Source organism: Scyliorhinus canicula, chromosome 8, assembly GCF_902713615.1.
Source record: "Scyliorhinus canicula chromosome 8, sScyCan1.1, whole genome shotgun sequence".
Taxonomy (NCBI): Eukaryota; Metazoa; Chordata; class Chondrichthyes; order Carcharhiniformes; family Scyliorhinidae; genus Scyliorhinus; species Scyliorhinus canicula.
This window is the reverse complement of record NC_052153.1, coordinates 53,430,459-53,454,351: the sequence shown is the minus strand read 5'-3', so window position 1 is coordinate 53,454,351 and position 23,893 is coordinate 53,430,459. Positions and strand designations below refer to the sequence as shown.

General features: G+C 43.8%; 1 protein-coding gene across 4 annotated transcripts in view; it reads left to right on the top strand.

The window, feature by feature from the left end:
- The window catches only part of LOC119970262 (tudor domain-containing protein 7-like), a 210,945-nt gene that overhangs the window by 153,136 nt on the left and 33,916 nt on the right, over positions 1 to 23,893 (top strand). For 3 of the 4 annotated variants that reach the window (XM_038804593.1, XM_038804594.1, XM_038804595.1), the window contains exons 11-14: positions 4,770 to 4,904; positions 15,095 to 15,166; positions 17,227 to 17,313; positions 20,853 to 20,987. In XM_038804593.1, coding sequence (XP_038660521.1) covers positions 4,770 to 4,904; positions 15,095 to 15,166; positions 17,227 to 17,313; positions 20,853 to 20,987 — 429 coding nt within the window. The remainder of the gene's footprint in view (positions 1 to 4,769; positions 4,905 to 15,094; positions 15,167 to 17,226; positions 17,314 to 20,852; positions 20,988 to 23,893) is intronic. The other variant, XM_038804596.1, reaches the window with a different exon arrangement.

Sequence of the window (23,893 nt, the reverse complement as noted above, 5' to 3'; positions counted from 1 at the left end):
GATTTCAAAATGCAGTGCTGAATCCATTATGCAATGTTTGCCATTCTCACATCCTACATGGTGTTTTGAATAGTAGGCTTCCAATCACTTCTCTCCTGCTGTCTGTTAGTTGCAGTGATTTTTATTTTAATTAATGAGCATGTTATTTTAGTACGCAATCTTGTTTCAGAATGTTTAAATGTATTTATGCCAAAGAATGTTTTTTAATTTTTTGCTTAATATTCTGACCTTTCACAAGACCTTTTCTGTAATCTCCAAGTGCTTTTGTATTACAATCCCTCTTTCCTCTCGCCCACTTCCCTACCATTTCTACAATCCCCCCCCCCCCCATAGCCCCAGTCTCATTCTTCTCCGCACCTCCCCCACCAAAGTGATATCAATTTCAATTATGGACAGTAAGTCCACACTAAAAGTTGTAGCTGCAATCTTGAAAAGTGTAACTTTAATCTAAACTACTTCAAGCAAATCAAATTTTATTAAAACCAGTGTTAAAAGGTGCACTTAGAACCTTTCTCAATAGAAAAGAAAACATTAAAACACTACCCTGTAAGTGGAAATACTTTACATTGCTAAATTCCTATTATCATGTATAAATAATATTTGATAAAAGTATGAAATATTATAATAAAGAAATATGGTGTAACTCATTGCCTCCTAATCCTGCTTATTGAACCTCCTGCTTGCCACAAATCACACACCCCGACTCCCCCTCCGAGTTGTGACCATTCGCTTCAGAGGATCTCTAACCATTCCCGAACCCTCCCCTTCACTGAAAACCCTCTGGTCTTACAGCTTCTCCTGCTCCCTAACTGACCCTCATGCTGCCAAGCCTCCTTATCAATTCTTCCTCTTGCCAAATCTTCTGCTTGCCACTTCCCTCTCCTGAACCCAATCTGTGGGTGACAATTCTGAAGAAGAGTGGCAAGAGGCAGGAGGAGCAGCTTCAATTGCAGGAGGTAAGTTTTGAATTGGAATACCAGCAGCATACGGATGAGTTAGGGAGCAGCAGGGGCCATGAACTGGATGTTCAGAAATGAGGGGGAGGATTAGGGAGCAGGAGAGGTCTAAAGTCAGAGGGTTGGCAGCAAATAAAAGGGTCAGGGAGCAGGAGAGGCAACTCCAAAACTGCTCCAATTGGGTCACAGCCCGAGGTCAGACTTTAAAACGAAATTCACGACATAAAAAGAGAATATGGGCCATGTTAAATGCCCAACATTATTTTAACAACATTTTATTCTGGCACTTTCATCAAAACAAACCAAAGCAGAAGCAAAATGATACAACATTATAAATAATCATTACCCGCCTCTTTCCCCCTCCAATCCCTGCTCCCCACTCCCGGCCCCATCTACCGTCTTCCTTTCCCCCTTTTAACCCCCTTACCCCCCCCCCCCCCTCCCCTTTGCTGGCTCCTCAATCCTCCTCAAACAAGTCAATGATTGGCTTCCACTTCCGAGTGAACCAATCAATTAACCCCTTTGAGATTAACTTGACCTTCTCCAGCCTCAGGAATCGTGCCAGGTCACTCACCCACACCCCCGCTTTCGGCGGCTCTGAGTCCCTCCATCCAAGTAAGATCAGTCTCCGGGTTATCAGGGAGGTGAAGACCAACACATCGGCCTCTCTTGCCCTCTGGACTCCGAGATCATCCGACACCCCGTATATCGCTACCTCTGGACTTGGGGCCACCTTCCTTCCCAACACCTCGGATATTATGACCACAAATCCCTGCCAGAACCCCTTTAGTTTTGGCCATGCCCAGAATATATGGACGTGATTCGTGGGCCTCCCCACACACCGCCCACACTTGTCCTCTAACCCCTTCAAAAAAACCTACTCGTCTGCGCTACCATCATATGTGCCGAAGTACTTTAAACTGAATAAGGCTCAGCTTCGCACATGACGAGATGCATTCACCCTCCAAAAGGCCTCAACCCACGTCCTGGCCTCCACCTCCTCCCCCCACTTCCGCTTTATATCCCACATCGGGACCCTTTCCCAATCCTTCAGCTCCTTGCAGCCCACAGACACCTTCCCCTCCCCATAACCTCCTTCGACAGGACCTGGTCTTGCAACCCCAGGGACGGTAACCCAGGATAAGAGGGCACCTCTCTCTTCACAAAATCCCGAACCTACAGGTACTTGAAGCTGTTCTCCCTGGGCAACTCTTACCTTTCCTCCAGGTCCTCCAATTTCGCAAAGCCGTCCCCTACAAACAGGTCACCAATTCGCTCAATCCCTGCCTGCCGCCACCCCCAGAACCTCACATTTAGCCACCCCAGTTCAAACCTATGATATCACAGATCTGTGCCCACACCGAGGCATCCTCCAATCCCAAATGCTGCCTCCACTGCCCCCACACCACCACTGGACTCATGGAGTGTCTGGCCGGCAAGAATGGCCCTTAAGCTCGTTCCCCTACAAGAAGCCGCTTCCATCTTCATGCTTCATGCCATCCCCTCTCCATCTCTTAACATTGGTGATGTTCACTGCCCAGTAGTTGTTCATTATATTAGGCAACTCCACCCCCCACCTCTGTCCTGCTCCAAAAAAGCCCTTTTGACCCACAGGTGTTCCCCGCCCATACAAACCCAGAGATCAGTACATTAACCTTTTTGAAGAACGACTTCAGGACAAAGATAGGGAGGTTCTGAAATACGAACAGAAATCTTGGCAGCACCGTCATCTTTACTGTCTGCATCTGCCCCGCGAACGACAGTGGCAGCACATCCCACCTCTTAAAATCCCGGTTCATCTGCTCCACCAACTGAATCAAATTCAACTTGTGCAACTGCTCTTAACCCCGCGTCACCTGAATACCCAGGTATCTAAAACTCGCTCCCACTACCTTGAACGGCAACTCCCCTAATCTTCTCTCCTGGTCTCAGTCGGGAACACCCCCCTCTTTCCCATGTTCAATTTGTACCCGGAGAACTGGCCAACGTCCTCCAGAATCCGCATAATACCCCCTCAACGGGTTTGAAATATATAATCGGTCGTCCGCTTACAGCGAAACTCTGTGCTCAATGCCCCCCCCCCCGGCAACATCCCAATGCTCTAATCGCGCTAATGGCTCTACAGCCAAGGCAAAGAGCAACGGGGAGAGCGGGCACCCCTGCTTCATCCCGCAATGCAGCCCGAAATATCCCAAACTCACCTGGTTCGTCCGCACACTTGTATAGCAGCCGGATCCATTCCACGAACCCGTGCCTGAACTGCCCCAGTACTTCCCACAAATATTCCCACTCCACCTGGTCGAAAGCCTTCTCCATGTCCATCTCCACCTCCTGCCCCTTTGGAGGCATCAGAATTACATTGAGCAGCCTCCTCGCACTCGGCGACAACTGTCTCCATTTCCCAAACACCTTTTGGTCCTTGACCAGCACCCCTGGACGCAGCCCTCAATTCGCAAAGCCAACACCTTTGCCAGCAACTTGCCATTACTTTCAATAATGAAATCGGGCAGTATGACCCACACTACTTCAGATCCCTGTCCTTTTTCAATATCAAAAAAATGGGTGCCTGCGATAATGTCGCAGGGAGTTCCCCCCCTCTCCCTAGCCTCATTATACGCCCTCACCAGCAGTGGCCCCAGGCCCCCCTGCAAAACCTTTTCTAAAACTCCACCATGAACCCATCCGGGCCTGAGACTTTCCCTGCTTGCATCGCCCCATGCTCTTCATCAACTCCCTCAGCCCGATTGGGTCCCCTCCCCCTTCAACTGCTCCAACATTTTGGCCACATGCTTGCCAGCCTCTGCACCTTCAGGCATCCCCTCAAACCTCAAATTTTGCCTTATGGAGCAGTTCTCCATATCCTCCATCTTTTCCTGCAGCCTCTTCTGGGTCTCCCGCATCACCCCCACCTTGGCCACCAATGAGGCCAATTGCTCCTCATGCTTCCCCACCGCCTTCTCTACTTTGTGGATTGCCCAGCCCTGGGACTCCAGCCTCTGCTCCACTCTCTCAATACCTGTTATAATCGGCTCCAGCACTTTGGCCAGATCCTCCAAGGCCTCCTTCCTCTGCTGGCTGAACTTATCGTTCAGAAATTCCACTAGCTGCTCCGTTGACCACTGGGTAGGCAGAACAGGCCCTTTGCCCTCTGCCATCTTAATCTCATCCCACTCCTAGTTCGTGCATCAATCCACCAGCCACACCAGAGGAATTACACCTTCTCCAGGTACTCCTACACCTTTTCCCATCCAAAACATCACTCCTCAGACAGGGAAAGTACCGAAAAATACCACATTGAGCGGGAACCACCAAATGTGCGACTGCTCACTCCATGGCCGCCACGGAGGTTTTTCTAAATGACCAACTTAAATCAAAACAATGTACAATAGGGCAATGTAAAACAGAGTCCTACTGTATTCACTAGAAATTTATTAGTAAATGCAGATCAATGTCTGAACTTGACACCGGGGCACCTGATGATGCTTTACCCATTGAACGACTGTTGGGGGCAAGGCAGTTGGCAGGATATTCAACGACTTATAATATTCAACTACCCATTTATCATTTAAGTGCTGGATCTTTTTAAAAATCTATCTCATGAAACATAAGTTTGCAAATTGTAGTAGAGTATAATTATTGAATTTAAACTGACTGTCAAACTCAAAATGAAGGGTAATGTCATTATGACCACAGAAATGCCAAAAACCATTTGGTAAATGTGCTGATGAACATACTAATTCAAAATGAACCTGAAATGTTGAAATGTGGGCTGAATTTTTGCTGTGTAATTTTAAAAATGTACCTGTGCTGCAGGAAAATGGCGTGTACCTGAATGTAGTGGTTACAAATGTCTGTTCCGATGGGACCATCTACTGTCAAGTGCCCTCAAAGGGGTGGACACAGCTCAATGCCTTACTGGAAAAAGTTGAGCAGTACTTTAGCTACCGGGTACGTTTTCCTTCTAATCCCTTAAATCTGTGTAGATTTATGTGAATATAGGAGTCTTGTGTTATTGCAATGAATGTATTATTCAAATCTTTGGTGGAAATACTGAAAATTGTCAGGGTCCTTCCTGTTTATTCCCTTATTTCCCCTGTCTTTTATTTTGCTGTTGCATTTTTGATCCATGGGTGATTAATGACACTTTAAGACAAGCAGCCTGTAAGAAGCCTATACCTTTAATTCAAACAGAAGAATCGAGAAGGCTATGCTGGTTTAAATTGGTGATTGCAGACTGGCCAGTATCAGTGAGGAGTCAGTTTGATTGACTTGGCTGGTGACCAATGAATGGGCCTAGAGGGCTGTGCTCTGCCTGGTAGCAGGTGGTGATTGGATATTATTCTCCTGGAAGGCGTTTCACAGTCCCGAAGTTCCAATTTGGCTTCAGGTTTGATTCTGGCAGCCCAATGAAGAGATCCAACTTCCTCTCCAAAAGAAATCCAGCTAATTTTCTCCAGAAGGCCACTGAGGTCTGACTCTCTGCAGCAAGTCTGGCTGCTGTTCTCTTGATACTGCAGAGGCCTGAAGTCAAACCACGGGCTGAAAGTAAAGTTTGATGTGAAATAAAGTCTCTCTCCGTAAGGATAGAGGCCTGAAAGCGGACTTCGAGCTGAAGGTCCGGTTTGGTGAGAAATAAGGTTACTCTCGAGAAAGTCTGCTGCCTGTGAGTACTGCATTTTTAAACTACAGGGGCCCTGAATGAATGAATCTGCAAAGAAGAACATTACCGGCTGTAAACCAGAGAATTTAATCAGCAAGCTTGCTGTGAAGAAAGTGTGCTAAAGAACCACTATCTGAAGTAAAGACTCTTATCTTTTAACTTTCATAGTATTTTTCACACCTTTATCCCCCTCTGTACTTGCCTGTCTTGTGTGTGTGGGTAGAGGATGGGGCAGTTAAAGTGGGTTGTAAGTATTAGCTTGTCGGTAATCAGTTTTATTTATGGACATTTCATGATAGTTCTTGGCATACATAAACAGCAATCGTGTTTACATTTAAGGTATTTAGGTTTTTATATTTAAAATGTGTTCTATTCCTAACTCTTGTCTCCCAGTCCTTATTGACGTGTCTAACATGTCTACCTTGCTCTGGTACCAATATGTGGCTCTTGTTTATTTGTCTCTGTTTTCTCATTGGGGTTTTATGTTCTGTGCTCTGTTCTTGCGTATAGCCACTGATTTACACAAATTCCAACTAGCTTTATTTAAAATAAGTGGTGCAGCAATATGTTACTTCATGTGCATGGTAAGAGGCAGGATTAATGGGCTAAAATGGGAAAAGACTATCTGGGAGGATGAGAATAGTCATTGAGGAATAGGGACTTGGCTGCACTCTGTGGCAGATAGAATCTGTAATACCTGGGCCCTGTAAGACTGTGCAGAGGAAGATACGGTCTGAAGCCACTCCGGAAAGGGGAGGCAAGAAGGGAAGTGAAACATGTCCAGATACATGGAGGGGTACGAATTGAATTTCAGAGCACCAGGAAAACTGGGGTCTGAAACAACTGGAGATGGTATTTATGAACAACCAAGAGGAGGAAGGAAAGAGTTCATGGAAGATGGTTTGGGAACCCTCAAAGCCTTTGAACCAGTGTGGAGAGGGCTGGGTGGTAGTTAGGGCAAAAAGAGGCAAGGGCTCAGAGGGGTCTGCTGTGGCAGCCAGCATTTTCTGAAACCACTTGACTGGAAATTGGTGCATATGGAACACTTTTTCTGTCACATTGCAGTTATATGGAAATAGGAGGAGCTGAAGAGCATGTCACATCCTACCAATCAGAAGTTTCCCCTTCTCGGAACTGGGAGCATGAGTAGGCAATTTAGCCCCTTGAGCCTGCTCCGACCATTCAATATGATCATGGCTGATCTCATCTCAGCCTAAACTCCACTTTCTTACCTGTTCTTCATAATCCTTCAATCCATTAATAATTAAAAATCAGTCTATTTCCCCAAATTTGCTCCATGTCCTGGACATCCATCACACTCTGGAATGGTGAATTCCACAGATTCAAGGCCCTTTGAGGGAAGTAATTTCTTCTTATCTCAGTTTTAAATTTGCTATGCCTCATCATGAAATTGTAACCTCTTGTTCTAGATTGCCCCATAAGTGGAAGCATCCACTTTGTCTACTTTGTCAATACCTTTGATCTTGTGTACCTCAATTAGATTCTCATTCTTCTCAACGCGAGGGAGTATAGGCCTAATGTGCTCAATCTCTCCTCATGAGACAAATACCTCCGCTCTGGAATCGATCTGGTGAACCTCCTCTGAACTGCCTATAATGCAACTACATCCATCCTCAAATAAGGGGACCAAAATTGTACATAGTACTCCAGGTGCGGTCTCACCAATGCCTTGTGCAGCAACACGGCCATACTTTTATACTCTATTCCTTCAGCTGTAAAGGCCAAAATTCCATTTGCCTTCCTCATTACCTACTGTACTTGTATGCTAGTTTTCTGTGATTCATGCATTAGGACACCTTGATCCCTCTGCACCGAAGCACTCTGAAATTTCTCTCCATTTAGATAAGTTGCCTTTCCATTTTTCCGCCAAAAAAGATAACCTCACACTTGTATATCTCCGCCATTTCTGTGGTCCTCACTATTAACTCCCTGGTCTCATCCTCCAAGGGACCAACATTTACTTTCGCTACTCTCTTTTTTCTATACTTATAGAAGCTTTTGTTATCTTTTTTATATTTTGCACGAGTTCATAATTTACCTTTGTTCTTTTTATTGACCGTTAAAAGTTTCCTAATCTTCCAGCCCGCTACTGGCCTTTGCTTTAGTTTTCGTCTTTATATCTTTAACTTCCTTGCGTAGCCATGGATGCCGTTTCCCCCTCTTACAATCGTTCTTCCTCTCGGGAATATATTTAGTTGGGAGGAATTGAAAATCTTAAACTGTCACTGCTCATCAACTGTCTTACCTTTTAGTCTTCCTGCCTAGTCCACTAATAATAATAATGCTCTTTATTAGTGTCACATGTAGGCTTACATTAACAATGCAATTAAGTTACTTTGAAAATCCCCTAGTCGCCACACTATGGCACCTGTTCGGGTAGACTGGGGAGAATTCAGAATGTCCACATTCACCTAACCAGCATGTCTTTCGGGACTTGTGAAAGGAAACCGTAACATCAGGAGGAACCCCATGCAGACACGGGGAGAACGTGCAGACTCCACACAGACAGTAACCCGATCAGGGTAATTGAACCCGGGTCCCTGGAGCTGTGAAGCAACTGTGCTAACCAATGTGCTATTGTGTTGCCAAACTAGGGCAAAATCTGTCCTCAAGCCTACAAATTACCTTTGTTTAACTCCAGATCGAGAGTGTGGGACACCAGTTTCTCACCCTCCAACTGAATTTGAAATGTCATCATGCTATGATCACTCTTCACGAGATGATCCTTAAATATGAGGTCATTAATCTATCCCTCTTCCTCACACAGTACCAGTTCCAGAATAGTCTGCTCCCTGGTTGGTTCCACAACCCGTTGCTTCTTGAAACAATCTCTAAAACATTTGATTAACTCTCCCTCAAGGCTACCTTTGCCAATTTGATTAATTCAGTCTATATGCATATTAAAATCACCTTTGATTATTATACTTTTCTTACAAGCCTCCAATATTTCCTGGTTTATACTGTGCCCCACTGCAGAACTATAGATTACTCCCACCAGGAACTTATTTTCTTTCCTAATTCTTATTTCTACCCAGACTGATTCTATGTCTTAATATCCAGTGTCTATATCATTTCTCACTACAGCACAGATCCTTTCATTTAACTAGCAAAGCTTCACAAAGCTTCACAGGGCAGCACGATAGCACAAGTGATTAGCACTGTGGCTTCACAGCGCCAGGGTCCCAGGTTTGATTCCCTGCTGGGTCACTGTCTTTGCAGAGTCTGCACGTTCTCCCCGTGTCGGCGTGGGTTTCCTCTGGGTGCTCCGGTTTCCTCCCACAGTCCAAAGATGTGCAGGTTAGATGGATTTGCCATGATAAATTGCCCTTAGTGACCAAAAAAGGTTAGGAGGGGTTATTGGGTTACGGGGATAGGGTGGAAATGAGGGCTTAAGTGGGTCGGTGCAGACTCGATGGGCCGAATGGCCGCCTTCACTGTATGTTCTATGTAAACTTACGTCCTTTTCCTTTCAGTCTATTATTCCGAAATACCAAGTACCTTTGTATGTTCAACTCACAGGCCTGGCCTCCTTGTAACCACGACTTAGTAACTGCCACCAAATCATACCCTTTTGTCTCTATTTGCGCAGATAATTCATTAATTCTGTTCCGAATGCTTCGTGCCTTCAGACAAAAAGCCTTTACGTTTGTTCTATTATCAAACTTCCCTACTCTTGATGGACTTTCGGTGACGGCGGGCGGGAGGCAGCCGCACATTGGAGGGCTCCCATTCAGGAACGGCATTTTCGGGGTTTAACGCCCGGTCCCGGGGGCAACGGAGGCGGCAAAAACAGGGAGAAGGCACAGTGAAGGGACATGTCAAAAATAAGTTTAAAAATGGCCGTGAAAAAGGCGGCTGAAAGTTCGTCAGGGAGTGGAAAGGTCACCGCGGGGACGGCAAGAAAAGTGGAGGCTGGGACACCAGGGGAGGCCACATTGCCCACGGCTGAAGCAATGACTACGGTGATGGCCATGGAACTCGAAAGGCAATTCACAAAACACATGGAGGCGATGAGGAAGGAGATGGGAGCGGTATTGAAAGTGCTGGCGGAGGAGGCGATTGCCCTGCTGAGGGCGGCGGTATTGAGCGCAGTAGCGGAGGTGCGGGAGCAAGGTGAGACACTGAAGGAAGTGGAAGAGACATTATTGCAGCACAGTGATCAGCTTACCTCGATGGGGAAGGAGATGCGAAAGGTGATAGAGATCAACGAGGGTCTGCGAGCCAAAATGACGACTTGGAAAACAGATCCAGGCGACAGAATCTGAGGACTGTGGGTCTGCCCGAAGGAGTGGAAGGCCCGAGACCGACTTGAGTATTTTGCCACGGTGTTGGCGAAGCTATTGGGGGGAGGGTGACGATCCCTCCCGATAGGAAATGGATTGGGCTCATCGGTCGTGGAGGCCTGTACCAAAGGAGAGTGAGCCGCCAAGAGTAGTGACTCTGTGTTTTGTAGGCACAGTGTGAAGGAGAAGGTCCTATACTGGGCAAAGCAGAAGCGGGTGGTGCAGTGGGCTGGAGCTGGTATACGCATATATCAGGACTTTATGGTGGAGCTGGCAAATTGGCGGGCTGCCTTCAGCCGGGTGAAAAAGGCACTGTACATCACTGCGGTGCAGTGCGGCATAGTATACCCAGCTAAGTTGAGGGTGACCTACAAATCCAAGGACTTTTAGTTTGGGAAAGCGGAGGAGTTTGCGAAGGCAGAAGGACTGTCGCTGAATTGAGAAATGGTCATGTGCCGATGCAGCCTCATGTCACAGTATTTTTTTGACTGCGTGCTGGTGTATGTGCTAAATGAGCCAACGTTGTATATATGTGGACAAGGGAAGAGATGGGACTTTCACTTGCAATGGCGGTTCTTTGGGGCTTGGGTGTGTATGCAGGGTTTATGTGCTAAAGGGGATTTCTTGGTTTTCCTGGGACCGGGCAAGGGGAAAAGAGACCCGGGCAGGGGCCTCCGGTTTAAGCCGGCCAGTGAATGGAAGTGAGGTGCGGGGCGGGGCTGTGGCCATCGGAGCCTGGCAGAACAGGTTCCGATGAGTCTAGCCGGGGTGGAAAGTTGGGGGGAAGGAACAGAGGTTGGGGGGGGGGGGGGGGGGGGGGAAGAGTTTTATAAGAGGAAGTGGAGGGGAGGAGTCGGGGGGTGGTTTACAATCCATGGGTGTCATTTGTGGTACTCTTTCGGGGATTGGATACCATTGAATGGTTGGGGGGGGGGGGGGGGGGGGGGGGGACTGTAGAGTCAATGGTGACCATAAGCGATTCTTGATTCCTTTTTCTTTTTTTTCCCTTTGTTTTTTCCACCGTGGGAGGATTTGTTTAATTTGATGCCTATATTGTCAGGTGGGGCATTGTTTGGGGGTGGTGGGAGGATGGGATCGTCATTGTTGATAAGGGGATTGACTTTGTATTTGTTACCATTTACTGCTTGTTGGTGGGGTGTAAATTCTGAAGAAAATGTGAAAATGGAGAATAAAAAATGATACAAAAAAAAACTTCCCTACTCTTTTTTTAAAAGAATTTAAAAAAAAATTTAGAGTACCCAATTACTTTTTTCTAATTAAGGGGCAATTTAGCGTGGCCAATCCACCTAGCCTGCACATTTTTGGGTTGTGGGAGCGAAACCCACACAAACACGGGGAGAATGTGCAAACTCCACACGGACAGTGACCCAGAGCCGGGATCGAACCTGGGACCTCGGTGCCGTGAGGCAGCAGGGCTAACTCACTGCGCCACCGTGCTGCCTAAAACTTCTCTACTCCGATTCTATGGTGTAATGTGACATTCACACGTTCTGTTCTTGGTAACAATCAACCTCATCACTAACCTGAACTTCAACCTTATCCTCTAACTTTGATTTTCTATGCAAATGAACCCTCTTCCTACCCTCCTGCCCCCACTGTTTAGTTTAAAGCCCTATCTATAGCCCTAGTTATGCAATTCACCAGGACTCTGGTCCCAGCATGATTCAGGTGAAGTCCATGCAATCGGAACAGCTCCCTCTTCCCCAGTACTAGTGCATATGTCCCTATCTCTTGGATCCCTCTACCTGGCTCACAGTCACTCCCTCCTATCCCTGACCACTGGCCGAATTCAAGGTAGTTAATCTGAGGGGTGCAACTGCCTACTGAAACACAACTTTCGGGTAACTCTCCGCCTCCCTGATGTGTTGCGGAATCCAAAGCTCAGACTCCAGCTCATCAACCCTGAGCCGAAGTTCCTCAAGCAACCAATGTCTGATATAGTTGTGTTCACTGTGAACCACAGTGGGGTACACCAGCTCCCACATTGTGCAGTTACAACACAATGCCTGGCCCTTTTATTTAATTAGATTTTTAAGAAAAAAATATCCAACTGATTTTTAGTTTCTGTAATGTATAAAATATTTCTCCTTTTAACCTTTAATTTGAAAGCAAATTAGAATAGGTAACGCAAATGAGCAGTTATTTACCAGCCAACGAACTTAACATTTTCCTGTGCTGTCACTCCTGGATTATTTTTTGAACAATGCCTGCTGCCTGAATAGACGTGTCCCTCGCAGGTCCGGCTGTCTCCACTCCTTCCTCTTTCACATAACTCCCTGTTTCACCAAACTCCAGCTGCACTCTGCAACAAGTCAGCACTGAAGGAGCCCTCCTTTTATGACCCCTAATTCAAGGCTTCTGAAACTGGATTAAAACAGTTGTCTAATAAACTAGCTTCAGCTGAGAGCTTGTAAACTTCTGTTTTAAAGCAACTAAACTTCACCCAGTCAAAAGAGAAGCTTTTTGTTTATTGCTAAATTAAAGAACAAACTAGATGCTAGATTGTCCATGTCCAAATGCAGCAAGATCTGGACAATTTCCAGGTTGGACTGACAAGTGGCAAGTTACAGTCACGCCACACAAGTGCCAGGCAATGACCATACCCTACAATAGAGGATCTAACCACTGCCCTTTGACATTCAATGGCATTGCCATCACTGAATCCCTCACAATCAACATCCTGGCGTTTACCATTGATCAGAAACTGAACTGGACTAGCCATGTTAATACTGTGGCTAGCAGGACAGGTCAAAGACTACAAATCCTATGGTGAATAACTCACCTCCTGACCCCACAAAGCATGTCCACCATCTACAAGGCACAAGTCAGGAGTGTAATGGAATACTCTCCGTTTGCCTGGATGAGTGCAGCTCCAACAACACTCAAGAAGCTCAACATCATCCAGGACAAAGTAGCTCACTTTATTGCTCCCCCTTCCACAAACACTCGAGCCCTTCACCACCGGTGAACAGTGGCAGCTGTGTCTACCATCTACAAGATGAACTGCAGTAACTCACCAAAGTTCCTCAGACAGCACCTTCCAATTCCACGACCAGTACCACCCAGAAGGACAGGAGCAGCAGATACCTGGGAGCCCCACCATGTGGAGGTTCCTCTCCAAGTTAATCACCACCCTGACTTGGAAATATATTGCCATTCCTTCCCTAACGTTGGGGCAACATCCTGGAACTCCATCTCGAACAGCACAGTAGGTGTACCTGCTGTTCAAGGACTGCAGCAGTTCAAGAAGGCAATTCACCACCACCTTCTGAAGGGCAACCAAGGGTGGACAACAAATGCTGGCCTAACCAACTACACCCATATCTTGTGTATGTTTTTTTTTAAAAATGGATTAAACCAGTTTTCTAATTAACTAGATTCCGCTAAGAGCATGTAAACTCTTGTTTTAAAGTTCTAACTACTGTTTATTACTTCTGAACAATTGCCAACCCAATCGTCATAAGGTTGCGTCCATATCTGAGAGCTTTTGATTTTTCCAATAAGCACTTTTGTATAATCTTATGGAATGCCCTCTGAAAGTATGCATAGAAAATGTCCATAGATGTACCCTTGTCCTCCATGCCAATGAAAGTCATAAAAGTCAATAACTGTGTCAGGAATGACCAACTACACGCCAATCCATGCTGAAACCTTTGATAGCTCATACTTGTCTACATGTTCAGTCATTCAACCTTTTAATGATTCCAGCAGCTTCCCTATAACTGATAAACTGACTTGTCTGTACTTAATTGGCTCCCTCCCTTAAATATTCAAGCGACGTTTGCAATTTTGTCATCCAATGGCAAATCCTGAAGCTCGAGAACTTTGAATAATTATGAATAATGCATCTGCAATTTCATTACTATTTTGATTCTTTTGGAATTAAACATCAGGTCTTGGAGAATTGACCATCTCAAGATCCATTATTTTCTCCAGTACCAATTTTTTTAAACTTGTGTATTAAATGGATCAGGTTCTTCCCTTGACTTCTTTTTAGGTTCTCTTTGTATTTGTTAGTAATTTTGTCCTTTTCCTTTATTGTGGAAGTAGATCCACAGGACTCATTTAACCAGTCTGCCATTTCTTTTTTTATCTCCATTGTAGACTTGCTTCTTTCTGTTTAATGGATCCACAGTCCCCTCTTTCTCAAATATATTTGTAAAAATCTTGCTGTTAGCTATGATGCAATTGCAGTTTTATTTTTCCATCATCATTTTTATACTTTAGTGCTTTCTTTATATGTATTCGATAGCTCTCCGACTTGTGCTAAATTTCTTCTTTCCCATACATTTGTGTAGTTTTTGTTGAGTTTGATGAAGTCTCCTACCCCATTTGTTCACCATGGTTGCTCAACAACTCTCCTTGTGCTTTTGCCCTTTAAAAGATATGAAATTGTTTTGTTTTCAACTAAATACTTATTGAATACCTGCTATAATTTGTAGGTTTGCCTTTTAACCGTTCAGCCAGCTTACAATGGTAAATCAGTGTTTCATTTCTTTGCAGTGTAAATTCAAATTTAAACTATGGTTTGTTATTTTCCCTTCTCCCCTTCAAACCTACTATCAAATTCAATACCATGATCATCAGTGATGAGATTGTCCCTTGCCATTAGACTATTAATTAATTTTGGTGTATTATTCATTACTATATCTAGCATGATTTTACGATGAGTCTTTTATACAGCTTGATTACATGTTGCTCACTGGAGGAATGAATTAATTTATTCAGATGATTTGGCATTGATGTACTTTTGCAGAGAGGAGTGACAGTTTGAATTCAAGCAGTTTCTTCTCTGGTTTGGGAGTTTCTTTTCCCAGGGAATAGTGGTCCTTCCTGTTCAATAACATTATTTGAGTTGTTTTTGCCTCCCAGGGATGGGGCACTTTTACTGGGTTGCATTCTCCCAAGAGCTGGCTTAGGTTTTCAGGGTTATGCTGAGTGCTTAGTAATTTTCCAGTGCTGAGTGAATACCAAACACCACTCCTTTAGGTTGGGATTCGTCCCTGGTGAGTTTAAGCCACATTTCTTTGGGTGTGGATCCTACTCTCTCCTTCAATTTCTTTATTTGAATAAACATGTATTGCATTATTAATCATGCTGCTTTTATAGATGAGAAAAGAAATAAGTAATAATGTAATTTATATTTTGTGCAGTGTGTAAAACTTACTGATTCAGGCAGACCATGCCACGATAAGGGTCCTTCATCTTTGCTTGTGCACTATCAGGTCAGATGCTCATAGGATATAAATAGTATCCCATATTTGCTCATTGTGTGTTCTCTGTTTGCAAATTTGAATTTCTGTAGTGTCTAGTGCATTTTCATTTTAACTGTGAAACAACCATTCTAGTCTCCCCATTCTAGTCTCCCAGGCAGAATTGGCCACCTTATTTTTTCTCAACAAGTTTACGTGAAGCAATACACAAATATAAGCAAAATAAGCTTATCCTCAGAAAAGAAAAGCATTGATTCACAGCTTTAGCCAGATACCATGTAGGTCACTCGGATAAAATCAATGAGTCTGGTTCAGTATGGTATGTCCTCTAGTTACAGAAACCAATTTTAATCAAGTAACTATTTCTGATTTGCACGCAATACATCCAAATGCTGCTTTTCTTTTTGCCAAAAAATAATTATGAATGATTCAATTACTAGTGCACATTCTTTGGCTTCAACCCATCTTGTTCTGCGAGGATATAGCTGCAACTATAAAGGCAGAGCGAAGGAATAGGACAGAAAAGACTAAAACTAATTGAAATAGTCATCCTAATAATGCGCCTTCTCCAACTTTTCCTAATTCCTTCTCTATGTTCAGAAGAGGAGTGGGGAACAGTTAAATCAATAGAATTCCCACAGAGCAGAGGGAGACCATTCAGCACATCGAGTCTGCACCGACCCTACCAAGAGCACCCTACCTGGGTCCACTCCCCGACCTAACCTGTACATCTTTGGACACTCGGGGGCTATTTAGCATGGCCAATCCACCTAACCTGCACATCTTTGGAATGTGGGAGGAAACTGGAGCACCCAGAGGAATCCCACCCAAACATAGGAAGAATGTGCAAACTCCACACAGTCTCCCAAGGCCACAATCAAACCTGGACCCTGGTATTTTGAGGCAGCAGTGCTAACCACTGTGCCACCATGCCACCCTGATTTGCTTTTCAGAAATATCAGTCTAACTGATCATACATGCTAATTGTCCCACCCAAAGAAAGCAAAAAACACAGCTCTATATAGCATATCATCACATTCTGAGGATGACTTAAAGGGAGAGATTCTCAGAGCCTGTTCGCCACAAAACTCAATTATGACCGCTAACTCTTGTGAGAAGGCCATAATGGGATTTGCAACAGCGAGATTTCCGAGCGCTATGTTCCCGGGCCCTTCCCGATGACATGATCAGGTTCCACCCTCATACAATGAGTTAATTGGGGGGGGGGGGGGGGGGGGGGGGTTGGAGTGGAGGCATTCACAAAGAATGGGGGAGTTCCCTGATGCCTTTGAAGATGGGGGGGGGGGGGGGGGGGTTGAGTCACCCTGATGCCTGCGATCTCTGTGGAGCAGGCCCCCACACTGCCAGAGTGATGGTGCAAACACTCTCCCTTCTTTTTTTGACCAAGTGTCAGAAGATCTGGAGTGAAAACCTGGCTGTATTTCTGGATAGAAACATGCCAGTTATTATAATAATAATCACTTATTGTCACAAGGAGGCTTCAATGAGCTTACTGTGAAAAGCCCTTAGTCGCCACATTCCGGCGCCTGTTCAGGGAGGCTGGTACGGGAATTGAACCCGCGCTGCTGGCTTTCTGCATTACAAGCCAGCTGTTTAGCCCACTGTGCTAAACCACTTTGCTATTTTTTTCCCCCCGGAAAATGTTGCCCAAAGTGTATTACAGACAATATATTTATTTTGACATTTTGGACAAAAGCTAATTTCTATTATTGCCCATTACGAAGTTAATATTTGCAGCTTTTTGAGGACACTATGTATTTAGGGCAGGAAAATGCATGGAATCATTTAGAGAAGAAGGTTTGAGCAAATGAGCAACATGTATTAATTCGGTATGCCTCTTCTATAAAAAGACACAGGTTTTCTTGAAGGAAATGTCATGTCCATTTCAAAGTTTTATCTGTGTCAATCTTTTGATTCATGTAAATTGTAAGTGACCAGGACAATATATAATGAGTTAATGGATTAATGGATCGTTTTATGATTTCTACTGGATGCAGTTTTGGAAGACCACTAATTCACAGTTTACTTTAATGAACCTTGTTTAATTACAGCAAATCACATCGGAATATTTTGTTTCATTACCTTTCTGTGGTAAGCGCTGTTTAGCACGATGGCGAGGGAAATGGGCACGGGTGGAGGTAAGTCTGTGTCAAGTAATGTGGACCTTGTGTAGTATTTCTATTCAATATTTTTAGATTTTGCCACTAGCAGTGGAGAGAATGCCATTTCCGATATTATTATCTCTTTCCTGAAAGTCTGTCTCATCTTGGGGTACAGTTCCTAAGTGATGTTGTTTCCATTATATTGTCATCCTTCATTTGAGCCTGTGTTCCCAAGCTATATGTCACAAGAACCATTACAGAAGATCTTTAGCCCTGCCCCCGGTATACTTCCAGTAGTAATCAGTGCCCTTATTTCTTTGTTATCACCCCCCACCCCATGGGAGACCAGTGATTATCACCCTTTTACCACTGCCCTGATGTAATGAGGCAACATAGACCCAGAGATTATACCTGGGCCCTGGGCGGAATGCCAGGATCATCCAGTTCCACCCAATGCAATTTAATTGCCACATACAGTGGAACAATTTGTAATTTATTCTGTAAGTGAGGAAAGTCTCGGTATTTCACTGCGTCACATATATTGTCTTTATATAACAAAGGCAAATGTAATTTTAAACAATTATTAATAGTTCAGAGGCAGATTTAATTTTCATTGTTGCATATCAGCTGTCTTTCACTTTTCCAAATTTGACAATGTGGATCTTAATCTCAACTAGGGATTAAAGATGTTTCTTTCAGAAGCAAGTATTTGTACTTGTGTAAACATTTAAAAGTGACCGGCATGAAAAGACCAGCTAACCAATCAAGTCTACCTCACAGCAAAATAGTTCAACAATCGTAGCTCCTTTCCTTCTTTCTGCCAATCTCCACACACTCATTCCTGCAAACATCTAATATCCTGGAAGAATTTTTTTTTAAACTGCTCATCAGTGGAGAAGTACTCTTAAAATTCCTCTCCAATCCCTTCAGGTGATCAAACCATTTAAAAGAACTAAGTGTTACTGAGAAGAGACTTGCCTACAACATGATGCATTCTTTGTCCCAGACAGGAACCGATCCAGCTGCTTCTTGATGGCACACAGGGAGTCAGCACCCACCACACCAATCAGCAATGCATTAAAGAGACTCACTGCTCTCTGGGAACAGTTAGCTAATGTCCAGTCTATTTCTTTAATTGTACAGTTTAAACTAATGTCCTTAGTCTTGCCCAATTTGCTAAGATGGAATAATTTATCAATAGGACAGGATGCAGCCCTTTATTTAGGTCAACTCTACCAAGTCCATGCCGTTTGGAAGTAAATAAACTGCGGTTCTTGATCCTGAGTAGCTGAGGTTCTTTAAGATAGGCATCATATTGTAGGTTTCCTGTGGACCCTTTTCCAAGGCTACTGCATCACCCCTGGGAGTATCAAAACTGGGCACCAATACATTCTGACTAGAAAATTGAGCAGTGTCAAAATAGTGTGCTTCTATTTATATTAAATGGTTGTAGTAACACAACCCAGTGCTTTAGATTTCACTACAGTTTATCTACATTGATCATAAATCTTCAGGTGATAAAATTAGTATCTCATTCCAATGGAGTACCTTTTGCAAACTAGAACATATCGAAACATTTATTTTATCTCTAACCAACTTATATACAATATTTGTCACTCGTTGTAAAACTATAATGTGGAGATGCCGCCGTTGGGCTAGGGTGGGCACAGTAAGAAGTCACAACACCAGGTTAAAGTCCAACAGATTTGTTTGGAATCGTGAGCTTTCTGAGCGTAGCTTCTTCATCAGACTCACCTGATGAAGGAGCTACGCTCCGAAAGCTATTGATTCCAAACAAACCTGTTGGACTTTAACCTGGTGTTGTGACTTCTTATGTTGCAAAACTGGTATCGGGTGAGGCTTGATGTTCAGGAATACAATCCGAGAGATGCTCACCTTCCCAATTCACGTTTCAAATAGATCAAAATAATCGTGGTTGAAGAGGACCATTTTGCTCATCTTTAGTTGATCCAGAAAGACTCTAAATTCCTTTCCCCCCCCCGCGCTCCATTTCTGCGTCCATTAGTGTATCAGATGATTCCAGGGTTTTCCACAATTGTCTTGAAGTCTATACGTTGGTAACCCTGTGAAGGGACTATTTCCTGATGTGCCCAAAGTCTTTATGCACTCATCCTTGTACTGCATTCACAATTTAATCTAAAGTAATATGGGTTTAGCTTTTGCATTACGAACATACGAATTAGGAGTAGGTCACTTGGCCCTTCAAGCCTGCTCCGCCGTTCAAGCAGGTAACGGCTGATCTAATTATAATCTCGATCCCACATTCTGCCTACCCCCCGATAACTTTTCATCCCCTTGTTAATGAAGAATCTCTCTAGTTCTGCCATAAAATATTCAAGGATCTAGTTTCCACTGCCTTTTGAGGAAGAGTTCCAGAGACTCTCAACCCTCAGAGAAAAAGCTTTCTCCTCTTATCTGTCTTAAATGAGTGACCACTTATTTTTAAACAGTGACCCCTAGTTCTAGATTATCCTACGAGAGGAAAAATCCTCTCCACATACACCCTGTCAAAACCCCTCAGGATCTTTAAAATTTTGATCAAGTTGCCTCTTATTCTGGGCAGCACGGTCGCTCTGTGGTTAGCACCGTTGCTTCACAGCGCCAAGGACCCGGGTTCGATTCCCGGCTTGGGTTGTTGTCTGGGTGGAGTCTGCATATTCATCCCATGTCTGCGTGGGTTTCCTCTGGGTGCTTCGGTTTCCACCCTCAAGTCCCAAAATACATGTTTGTTAGGTGAATTAGACATTCTGAATTCTCCCTCCATGTACCCGATTAGACGCAGTAGTATGACAACTAGGGGATTTTCACAGTAACTTCATTGTGGTGTTAATGTAAGCCTACTTGTGACACTACAAGATTTTAGAAGCAACAGTGCTTACCACTATGCTCCTATTCTCTCAGCACTTGGAAGGACAAAAGGTCTTTCGTATGGTAGGGTCAGTTTTCTTAATTTTACTGCCAGAAATAGTATGCTAGTGTAATATGGCAGTATTAGTGACTGGTGTACCTTATTTTCGATTCCCAATCTCTTGTGCCACCAATCAGTGTTGCTGAGCTGAAAACCCAATCAGTTCAACACTGAGTAGGAAAATCAGAGGGCCAGTTGTATGGACAAAGGGCATGGGGAGAAACCCTGCAATTCTCTTTCCTGCTGAGACAGCTATATCTTGCACAAGAGCATGGAAATGAGTAGCCTACTCCTGTTTATGTTTTCTTAAATACTGGAGGGATGTTGGCACCTGTGGAGACACACCCTGTCAAGAGTGGGGAAGCCAAAGAGGGAGGGGGAATTCCAAGTTAGAGGAAGAACTTTCCCAGTTACAGAGCACAAAGAATGCTACTTTCCAATAGCACATTTGAAATAGCTGATGGTCAAAGAATACAAAACAGAATATCTAAGAGAGCAATCGTTCAGATAACTTATATTACAGACATGTTGATGGTAGGTTGGATATACTACGTACATTTTTAAAATTCACAGCAAGGTGGATAGCCATGTGTGGTATGTTTCTGTTAATATTCTGAACAATTTGAACACCGTGTTTTTATTTAAGATTACCAATGTGCATGGGACACGAGTTGTGGATATTCTATTCTTGGATACAGGAATAGTTGCATCTGTTGCAGTGTCAGAGCTAAGAGAAATTCCATCTCCACTTCTTCAGGATTCAGTATCCATACCACCTCAGGTAATGGTGAATATATGAAGCACATTTTCTGCTAATTATTATGTAATAACAAAGTACCTCAGCAGAGGAGGCCGTTCAGCACAAGCTGCCTCCCAATCTGTTTAATCTAACCCCATATTTTCCTTTCCACCTCTCTTTATGGTTATTTAGGTTCCTTTTAAGTCCACCTATGCTGTTTCCCACATTACTTCTGTGACACTGTTTCACATTCTTTTTTGAAAAATATTTTTATTGCCATTTTTAACTTTAACAGTATAACAATTTGACTTGTGAGGCACATGGTATTACAAAGTAGCAGCTCAAGTGTATCTGATATTTACAAGCCAGTTCGTGTCTTATATACAACAGTTTTTAAATGCGGTCCCTGCCCTTCCTTCTCCCGTTCCCTTTCCCCTCTTGGCGGCATGTTCCTTTTTTCCTGCTTTTTTTTACCCCCATAGGAGGTGTTCTTTGTTGTTTGGTGTTGGGAGGGGCACTTTCCACCGCTTCTGTCGACTCTTCAGCCCCTCGAGCTCCCATTCGCTGCCATCTTTGCTCGGTTACCCACCCTTAGTTGTTGATAGATGTTTTGCCTTGAAATTTGGGAAAAGTTCAATTAAAAGTGACTTTTTTTGTCCCGATTCAGAGGGGAGTCACCTGATGTGCGTCCTCTCAGCACATCACTGTCACCGAAAGTCCATGCTTCACATTCTAACCACTGAGTTACGAGGTCTCTCCTCTGTTCCCTATTGGATTTACTAATGATGGTGGCATGGCAGCACAGTGGTTAGCACTGTCGTTTCACAGCTCCAGTGTCCCAGGTTCTATTCCCAGCTTGGGTGACTGTCTGTGTGTGGAGTCTGCATGTTGTCCTCGTGTCTGCGTGGGTTTCCTCCGGGTGTTCCGGTGTCCTTCCACAGTCCATAGATGTGCGGGTTAGGTGGATTGACCATGATAAATTGTCCTTTGTGTTGGTTAGGCGGGGTTACTGGGTTCCGGGTATGGGGTGGAGGTGTGGGCTTAAGTGGGGTGCTCTTTCCGTAGGCTCAATGGGCCAAATGGCCTCCTTCCCCACTGTAAATTCTATGTCTATGACTATTTTATATTCGTGACCCCCTAATTCTAGTCTCACCTTCAAGTGGAAACATGTTATCGCTGTTGACTCTTTCAAAACCTTTCATAATCTTAATGATCTTTATCAGGGCATACCTCAGTCCTTTCTCGAGATGAGTGACCCAACTTGTTCAGTCTTTCCTGCTAGGTATAACCTTTCAGTTCCATTATTTTAGTAAGTTTTTTTTCGCACTATCCCGAGTGCCTCTGTATCCTTCATGAGATATTGAGACCCAAAATATACCTGGTACTGTGGTTTAACCAAGATTCTATATAAATTTAAATTCTTTCCTTCTCAACTCTGTCCCTTTAAAATTGAATCCCAATGTATTGTTTGTGTTTTCTGGCTGTGGTAACCTGGATAGCTGCTCTTGTGAATTGTGTATCTGTACCCAGATCCCTCTGACCTTCACTTGTTCGAGACACCTATCTTCCCACCAAAATGTATTACATCATACTTATCTGTATTGAAATTTATTTGACAATTACAAACCTATTCTGCAAGTTTATTAATACTTTCGGGATTTGATGCAATATCCCTATATTAATCACACTCCCAATTTGGTGTGATCAGAAAATATGAAGTTGCACTTCTAATTCTTGACTCTGAATCATTTATGTAAATTGTGAACAATAATAATTCCAACACCCATCCTTGTAGAACACTTCCTACCTTCTGCCAATTTGAGTTTTAGAGTTATGGATAAGATTGAAGTCCTTACCCAGTAGCTTTAATTTTGAAATGAATTTGGAGTGATGTTTCTTATTCAATAAATATAGTAGTATATTTCAAATAAATGCAATACTCCAAATGAAACAATGCCAAAGGATTCCCCAACTGCAGGAAGAATGCAGTGCTGCTCGGAATGGTTTTGTGAAAGGGAAGTTGTGTTTGACAAATTTACTAGAGTTCTTTGAGGAAGTAACAAACAAGGTGGAGAAATTAGATATTGTGTATTTTGATTTCCAAAAGGCATTAGATAAATGGCACATAAGAGATAAGTGCTCATGTTGTTGGGCAAATTGTATCAGCATGGATAGAGGATTGGCTAACTTAACAGGAAACAGTTGAAATACATAGATTATTTTCAGGTTTGGCAAACTATAACTAGTGGCGTGCCACAGAAATCAGTGCTGGGGCCTCAACACTTACAATCTACATTAGTGACTTGGACGCCAGTGAGCTTAAGAATCGGACGATTGAGCAGTTTGGCACGTGGCTGGAGAAATGGAGTAGGAGGGAGGGCTTTAGATTTCTGAGGCATTGGGATCGGTTCTGGGCAGGTGTGTCCTGTGCAAGAAGAATGGGTTACACTTTAACAGGTCTGGGACTAATGTCCTCATGCGGGAGGTTTGCTGGTGCTTATGGAAGGGTTTAAACTAGATTGGCAGGGAGATGGGAACCTGAGGGGCAATTCAGAGTGGAAAGGAGAAAAACTGGCAGTGGAAAGGAGAAAAGTATTAACTGGTAAGGAGGATGTATCCGAGAGTAGTAGCAAGGTGTAAATAGAATACTTGGAGAGTTTGATAGAATTAGAGTAGACAATAGTAGGTCATTGGATGGGGTTAGAGTCATTGGATAGGGTTAGAGCAGGGGTGGGCAAACTACGGCCCGCGGGCCGCATGCGGCCCGCCAAAGGTCTTTATGCGGCCCACCAAGATCAAGTCATTAAAAAAAAAAAAAAATTTTATTTTTATTTTTTAATTTTTTTTTTTATAAGGTTAATGGGGGGGGCTTTTGGGTTACTGGTATAGGGTGGATACGTTGACTTAAGTAGGGTGATCATTGCTCGGCACAACATCGAGGGCCGAAG